At 32.6% G+C, this 8479-nt stretch overlaps 1 protein-coding gene and 1 non-coding gene across 3 annotated transcripts; one reads left to right on the forward strand and one right to left on the reverse strand.

Annotated features, from left to right (window-relative positions):
• Positions 1 to 300: 300 nt before the first annotated feature.
• LOC135690020 (small ribosomal subunit protein uS10m) lies at positions 301 to 8350 on the forward strand. 2 transcript variants are annotated; one of them, XM_065207443.2, is made up of 6 exons: positions 301 to 595; positions 1343 to 1482; positions 1908 to 2016; positions 5221 to 5310; positions 6489 to 6588; positions 8177 to 8350. In XM_065207443.2, the coding sequence occupies exons 1-5, from the start codon at positions 440 to 442 to the stop codon at positions 6570 to 6572; spliced, it is 579 nt and encodes a 192-aa protein (XP_065063515.2). In that variant the 5' UTR covers positions 301 to 439; the 3' UTR covers positions 6573 to 6588; positions 8177 to 8350. The 2 variants fall into 2 exon arrangements, with proteins under 2 accessions (XP_065063515.2, XP_065063504.2); XM_065207432.2 differs by having other exon boundaries at positions 302 to 595; positions 8213 to 8350.
• Positions 2577 to 2649, reverse strand: Trnak-cuu (transfer RNA lysine (anticodon CUU)). The gene has a single exon. It is a non-coding gene; the product is annotated as a tRNA-Lys (tRNA).
• Positions 8351 to 8479: the final 129 nt, after the last annotated feature.

Here is an 8479-nt window from a genome sequence, read left to right on the forward strand (position 1 = left end):
ATTGGAGAAAAGTGGGAAAAATGACAAAAGCTGAATAAAAAGAAAAAATTAAGACCAGATAGAAATTATAATGAAAAAGCGTCCTCCGCGCAAAAATTTTCATCCTTCATTCCGCTCGCGCATTATGAAGAATCTGCCGAAAGGTTCGCGCGTAATAATAGTATAACGGGTCATGTTCTCTGCAAATATACTATAATTTAACTTTTTTGACTTCTGATTACAATTTAAAACAACGAATACAAGATCTCTTTGAAAGAATTTGCAACAATCTCCGCCACAATCCCGATAATCTCGTATTCATTCAGAGACTAAATGGCCTACTTCCAAACTTCGTGGAGCTGTTGTTCCAGTTTCTTCTGTTCACATGGAGCCCTAAAATTGAAGAAAGAAAAGCTGTAAAAAGAAGTATTTGAACAAGAAAAAAAAACAGACATTTGCAATGTTTTCTTTACTTCGCATCTGTAAATATCTTCCAAAATTTACCCCTTTATACGGGCAAAGAGTCCAGGCACTTGCAGCCGCGGCTGCAAAGAAAAATACAGTTCCTGATGCAAATGAAACAGACGCCCAACCTAGGTATTTTAGAGGGAAAAAGGTATAATTTATATGTTATCTGGTATGATTAATATTTTGTTTATTATTGTTACATAGGTATCTTCGCATTCGTTTGATAAGACTAATTAAAATAGTTTTTTTAACTACCATTTAAATATTTTGTTCATAGCTCATCATTATTCAAATTTTGTGCATAAGGGGATGTGGGTGGTGCTATGGAGATTGATGCAATGGGATGGTAACGATGACTATGAATATGAATAAAAAAAATAATAATAGTAATAATAATTGTGACGGAACTGAAAATAATGGAATGTTGGTGATAGTAATGGTAGTGATTATAATGGTAGGGAAAATATGGTGTGGGTTGTGAGGGCGGCGTGTCCGTAGTTCTGTTCATGCCGATAAGCGTGAGGGTGTTTGCCAGGCCAATGAGATATTGCTCCTTAGCTTGACGAACACTCTCTCGTTTGTCATTAAGTCTAAGTAGTGGTGTGATGGCAAGGTCGTTGATGGTGTGTGCTGGGCTGCAGAAATGTTCTGCAACTCCAGACTTGTCTTCTTTTTTGTTGATAATGTCTCAACAACATTATGGAAAATTGTCTTGATGATTTCTTTTATCATTAATCAAACAAGATATATGTTTACATAAGGTTTTGAAATTCTGGCCATCCTGCCAATAGTTTTGGTACATTTTACTGTCTTATTTGTACTGCAATAAAGTTTTTAGTCTTCCATCAATTTTCATATTTATTTTTGGCTCATTTATATGTTTGATTTTTTTAAGATAGAGGAGGAAGTTCAAAATCCATTTCTCCATGAATATTTGTTACTGATAGCTACTGGCTATGATGCAGCCATTTTAGATTCATACTCAAATTTTGTTCAAATTGCTGCAAAAATGGTAGATATGGATGTCACAAAAAGGTATTTATCTAAAAATATTATATACTATTACTAGGTTACTAGATTTTTATGGATTCATCAACACCTTGCTGTGCATTTGTTAATGCTAGGCTTGAGTCTTTTTTTTTAGTCAGCACCATACAACAAATGAATTATTCATAAATTTTAAATCTAGAAATTTGCGAGTATCTAAAAATCTTTAAGTTTATACTTGTGTAATAAAATTCTTTTAATTTGCTTTACATTCAAGCATTCAAACAGCTTTCTGAAAATGAATTTTTGACAATTATCATACCCTCCAATAAATGGCTCTTTTCAAGATTCCATACCCTATATTTTTTTCTTCTTTTCTTGAGATAATTGAATGTTTACATTTTGATAATACATAACTGTTTAAGTTTGCTTGTTTTATTTGCATTTTTATTTTGTGTTCATTTAATGATTAGCTTCAATTTGCCTGCAATACCTGAAGTTATGAATGTAAAAAAAGCAAAAAGCCAGTTACGAAAGGACCAAATTCTCTACAAGTTGAAAAGACACCAGAGATTTTTGCAGGTACATATCATTTATCGACATATTTTGAACTAAACATATTTTAAACTTATGCTGCAATATTAAAATTTTAAATTAAATGGCTTAATGAGATCCATTTTACTCAGGGCATGCTTTTTTAGAAGAGGATGGTTTCTCTCAGTCACTGAGTTTGAGAGACCCATTCAGCACAGACTGAAAACTTTGTTGCACACAAGGTCTGTGGTGGTTTGGTTTTTATAATTTAGCTTGCTTTTTTGTAAGTTTGTTCTTTCAAAATTTTCCAATATTTTCGCACTGTAAATCTTAAAAAAATTTAAAAGTGAGGGAAATGAAGCTATGGGTATATTTCTTATTTGGGACACCGTTTTGAGGGTCTTTGAAACCAAGTTGGTTTTTCGGATTTAAAACTATTTCTAATCTTTTCCAGTCTAAACTAAAAACCATTTATAAATGATCCTCATTTTATATCAAAAAATTGGCTAGATGAGCTAATTAAGGGTGTAAGGCCCCTTTTTGTTTTCCAAACACTACCATGAAAGTCTGAAATAATTTGTTAAAAATTAATATTGGATAAAAATATTCGCCCAACGTGGGGCTCGAACCCACGACCCTGAGATTAAGAGTCTCATGCTCTACCGACTGAGCTAGCCGGGCGCTGTCTGGTGGAGGCACAAACATCTTACATATCACGGAGTTATTGCTTGTAATAGCACGATAGCAATGCAAGTCAGTTTTTCAGCTATAGTGGGACTCAAAGAAATTAAATTGACGAGGAAAAAGTTTGGGTACCAAGCAGGTTAATTAAAAAAGGTAAGATATTAATGAAATATGCAATTACTACGCTACTAGAAGTGGAAAGTTTGTGAATTAAGGTATAGAAAACTAAAAAAAGGCAATGAAGGGAAAAATTTTCAAAAATTTCAAAAAGGCTTTGAGAAAACAGCCAAGTCAAGAAAATGCTATCGAAAGAAGAACGCTCTCTTAGGAAAGATGCAAGACCAGAGCGACAAAAATTAAAAAGAAATATAGCAACTGAAGATAATAAAGATAATTTAGAATATTATCACAGTTAAAGAATGCAGAGGTATATTACAACACAAGAAAGAGCAAAAATAATAAGTACCACTGTGGATGATAATTAAAAAGATAGTAGGAGTTATATAACTCCACAAAAATACGAAGTTTTGTCTCAGAAATGAAACCGAAGAGCCAAAAAGCAGAAGAACAAAAGCAGTGGGGAAGAACGGAGGTGAACTCAAATAATGGAGAGGAAATTCAATAATTGTAAAGAAATGAATTTTATAGAATAGAGAAAGAATGGATAGAAAAGAATAGATAAAGAAAGCAGAAGAAAGGATTGAAGAAATAACGAAAAATTTGGAACTTCTAGCGAAATGTCAAGTTAAAACCAATATTGAGCGCAAATAATTTAAAATGATCAGAACCAAACTAGAAATAAGGAAATCACTGGGTCACATGGTTGGAAGTAAGAATTTATAGAATATGTAGGAGTGAATCTGATGAACAACGTAACAGAAGTTGTATGAACAAAGTTATAAAATCAAGAACTACACGAAAATCAATGAAGAGGTTTAATATAAAAAAGAGAAGAATTAAGCGTCAGTTGGGATTATTGAGTAAAAGTGCGATAGCAAAGGTTTTACAGAAAATCATTTACAGCAGGACGATAGACAGTGCCTTATCGTCATATCAAAGTAGAGAGAGAAAAGCAGAATTGATAAACCCTTCGTTTTCCCAATAGCCATAGATTACTGCCGTTATATTGAGCAAGATCTATACACAAAGTGTTAACTGTGATAAATTGTGGCTAGACGATTCTTGCAATGAACTCACCAAAAGGGATTGAATACGACCGAATTCCAGATAATAAGAATGTTGAATCAAAAATCGAAAGTAACAGTAAAAATATCATATTAAATCATAAAACCTCTTCTTCTTGAACCATGTCTGGACCGCTCCAAGAAGTGCAGCTACATAATTAACGCTGATGCTAAACAATGATAGGAGCAGAGGGCAGAGTACGGGCATTTTTCAATCCATTGTGCATGAATCTTGCAATAATGCTTCACAGTGCATTTCGTCTGAATGAGTGTATTTGGTCAATCCTACTCCTAAAGCATGTGAAAATCTCCTCATACCTCTTTATTTCATATTAGCTTCTACAAAACGTAACGTATTTTTTATTCTATGAAAAGTATTCCATATAGCTCACAAGACTCTGAATTAACTTTAGGTTGAAGAAACGTGACCCTGAGTCCGCCACAATTTATTGTTTTTTAAAAAAAAAATTTGAAGAAAGCACGAAATCACTCATTTTTTAATGCGCAAATGTCAACGGTGGCTACAGTTTTAAGCGTTTTAGGAAAAGAGTTTCTCAAATTTAAATTGATCATTCAAGGTCTTCTATTTGATTTTTATGCTAGAAATTTCTTCCAACAGAAAACTGGTTAGGGAGGGTATTCGCAGCTGTAAACAAAGACATTGTTTTCAGATGCTCGTGACATTTTTTGTCAAGAAATTTGCTTCTGTTCTTTTGCTGCAAATATACTGTAGATGGGGAAAGTATATTTTCACTATCAGTGCTCAAATTTTTATGCCAATCGAAATTTCACTAATTTTCCGAGTTCTTGCCTTTTTCAAAATTATCCTATTTGTAATCTTAACTGTCTTGCATTAAAAACTGAAGTTTCTTAATTTTTCCGATCGCCCCATACTCGTTTCTTATTGCGAGGTCCTTAAAAAATGAGGGTATTGGAAATATTGTTTCCCTTCATAAGTGGAAGCAAAGCAAAAGAAACGTTCGGTTAATTTCTCTACCCCAAATATCATAACAGAAAAACTGCCACCGATGGTTTTACAATACTTAAGACATTGCACTTGATATTGCACTTCACAAGTGAAAGCATGCATTATTTATGAAAATTGACATAAGTCTAGTATATTATAACTTTGAAGCATTTTTCGAAAATATCTTATCACAAGATGCTGATACTGAGCCAAAATATTATCTTATTACAAGATATAGCTACCGAGTACGGGGAGTATCTTATTATAAGATACTATTAATGTTTTCTATATCTAACTATTATCATCAAGATAAACAGGATAAGATACTGTCTATCTCTGGTTATCACCTTTATTATTGTATTGCCAATCATTTTTATCATGAAACCACAATTCCTGATGATTTTAACTATTTTGCAGGTCATAGATGTTTCCGAAGACAAAATTGATATTTTTGTTGATTATATTCAAGAGAATCTTCCTTGTGGCGTTCAGTTAAAACTTGAGCTTGTAAGTTTTGCTTGCTAGTAAAAGCATTTCAAGTCATTGAATTCTTTTTCAGTGAAGATTCAAATGCTTTCTTTCCAAGAATTGATATTTATGGATACGCTATGCTTTCCTTATTAGTCACCAAAGCCACATTTTCCCGCTCTATTAGTTGTTTTTGACATAGGAAGTTTCATCAAACCATTATGTGTATCTCGACTCGTTCTTCTTTATCCAAGAAATACCAACTGGAGCAGTGGCAAGGGGTTTTCAGACACATTGTATTGATCTTAATTATTACTACGAAATTTTAAAGCTATTTGAAATTTTAAGACGAACTTAAGTTCCTCTTCAGATCACCATCGATCTTTTTTATTTAGGTTTGGCCCCACTACTTAGAAGTCTTACTTTTATTCCTTCAAGCAACTCCCTTTTTGTTGCCTTAAGTTAGCAAAACATTTTTGCAATTGTTTTTAAAATTAGCTTTTTGTGTGCTGATTTTAGCATATTTCAGATAGAAACTTATTTCAGATAGCATTGATGTTTCGATTTCTAGAATTTTCAAATCTGATCCTCTCTTAGGTTGAATTTATTGCATGAAATTCAATCAAAATTTCCAAATACAAACGAAACGTTTTAGCGTGGCAATCCATACTTCAATTTTAAGTTTTTAATTTGCTGGTTTTACGTTGTCTGGTTTCTTTATGAATAACAAAAACTATTTATTAAATCAAGAATATACTCCACATAGCTCTTTGAAACAATCCATATATCTGAGGTCACTATTTATAAAGTATGATGCTTTGATATAGAGAATATTCAGCACGTCTTCTAGACATTCAAAGACTCCTTATAGACATTCAAAGACTCATATTTCACCCTTTTCACAATAATTTGTTTAACACAACATGCTTTGGATGTCACATTCTTTCACTTTCTCAAAAGCAATGTTTCGGCCTCATTCTTTTTACTGCTCTCTAAAAAATCTGTCTAAGAAAATTTGATATACCTTTGCATCCAATCTGCGGTGAAAAGAACAGTACAGTTCTTAGTTGCAACTCCGAGTTTTAGCCTCAGTGCATCCATCAGGCACCTTTTGCTTTAAGATATATTTGTATTCAGCATTTCTTAATGAATCAAATGTCAGAAAAGAATCTTCTTCTCAAGGTGGAGATTGAATTATATTCCTTTTTTTTCTACAGAAACGGTGGGAGGAGCATGTAGCACCAAACCATCCCTCTTTGCAAACTCTGGAAAAGTCAGTTTCTCGATATCAAAAAAGCTAGGATTTGTTTAAAACAGGTAAGACCAAAAATATTTAAGGTTCCACAATTTACATTAAATTGAAAGATAACACGTTATACGTGTCGAAATGTTGTTCCTGCTTGTACAATGTACAATGATTTTTTTCGAATTTTTCAAAGAGTGATATTCTAGTTTCAGTTTGTAATTACCGTGAAATGAAATTAACAAAATGCATTTATTGAAAAAAATTGACAAAAGTAAGTGTTAAATCTACGTTTAAAGTCTTCCCTGCTTTAAGTGGTAAATGTTTTTTTCTGATAATAAATGCATATATTGGTTTGTAAGAAGTTCATCGATTTTCATCAATTTTTGTCAATGGCATCAATTCGTCAAAAAAGAAAACAAAATATATTATAAAGAATGATACATTAGATCTTCGCTTTCGATCTTGGCATTTTGAAATTTTTCAGTTTGAAATGGTCATTTTAAAACAACAATCTAAGATTTAGTTTTGCTTTATGAAAATTTATATTTATAAGGTCTGAAAATTTATTGAAGATTGAAACTTATAAACAAAATAAGGGCAACTCGTTCTGATATTATTTATATACTTTGGTGAGACTTGAAAAGACAACAACAGTCAGCGGGTATCTTAAAGGACATAAAAATTACTTTTCTGAATGTCTGACCGTGCCTGATCTCTATGGCAACCCAAAAGACGATGCAACTAGTTTGTTTTGATTTTTGTTTTATGTGATAATCGGAAACAAAAAATATTAGACTTCTAGCCACATGAGTAGACAAACAACTGTAACAGATTACTTGTATTTAGAGCCAGCCGTGAAGATTTTCTAGTTTTTTTAAGAATCTTGAACTTTTTAAAGCTAAGCGGAAACTTTTCTTCGCTTGAATTTCAAAACAATGTGAAATTTCGCTTTTCACATAACTAGTTTTTGCATCTTTTTGTGAGATGTTTGAGATGATCCATAGCAACATTTCGTCTTCAGTTTTAAGCTCCTTTTAGATATTGGCCCGGTTACTGCTAATATTTAGTCCCATATTTAATTTGCAGGCACAAGTCTTTATTTATTATATGTCTCGGAAATCTCTTACATCAAGCCATAATATACCTCATCACTCTTTTGTCTTTTATCCTAAAAACGTAACAATGCGATTGGCGTGAATTTTTTGCCAAAGTGCGCTTTATAGCTGCGGGCGGCAACACCATTTCATTTTAATTCATAGTAGATTATTTGTTAGGCTTTCATTCAAAAATGTATTTATAAAAAGCTTTGAGATTAGAGTAAAAGAAATTGTGAATGGAAATCGTAGAATTTTCGCTGTTTTTTATTCTTATGCGACTATTTTGGCTATTTTCTTCTACCAATATTTTGGCTATTTTCTTCGACCATGAGTTGTTTATGTTGAATCCAGATAATTTTCCCCAGAAAGATGTACGTATTTTTAAAACAATATCTTCAAGCGTTCAATGTGCTTTCGCAGTTCTTTCGATGTAGACAATCCAACTGGTAAATTACTGCAGCTGCTTTTAGTCTCCATGGTAGTTGCTCTAACAGCGAAACAATTTTGATACACAAATGTTTGATTTTAAGGATCTTATACCATTGTTTTGTTTTTTATTCAGCGCTAAATGGATGCATGTACCTTTGCCTTTTTGCAGATGAAAGGACACAGACAGCAATTACAAGCGCCGATCTCTTCTGCCTTTTGTATCATAAAGAGTGGACTTCTTTGAATTTTTCTGATGGTTTCCTTCACGGCATGTTATTAGATTTTTGAAATAAAAATAATAGCTGGTTGCAATCGACTTCTCTTGTAACTTTGCTACACTCTACAAGAAGTCTTTATTTGATTGAAATCTGCCCATTTGTTACTAAATACTGCTAACATAAATATGATGGTAAGAATTGCTACCAAAAGTGTAACA

The sequence above is a fragment of the Rhopilema esculentum genome, chromosome 10 (genome assembly GCF_057945365.1).
Source record: "Rhopilema esculentum isolate cy_ngs chromosome 10, ASM5794536v1, whole genome shotgun sequence".
NCBI lineage: Eukaryota > Metazoa > Cnidaria > Scyphozoa > Rhizostomeae > Rhizostomatidae > Rhopilema > Rhopilema esculentum.

Coding starts and splice junctions, on each gene's coding strand:
- LOC135690020 (XM_065207443.2), top strand. CDS start 440: ATGTTTTCTTTACTTCGCATCTGTAAATATCTTCCAAAATTTACCCCT. Junction 596..1,342: donor GGTATTTTAGAGGGAAAAAG/GTATAATTTATA, acceptor GATTTTTTTAAG/ATAGAGGAGGAAGTTCAAAA. Junction 1,483..1,907: donor GATATGGATGTCACAAAAAG/GTATTTATCTAA, acceptor TTTAATGATTAG/CTTCAATTTGCCTGCAATAC.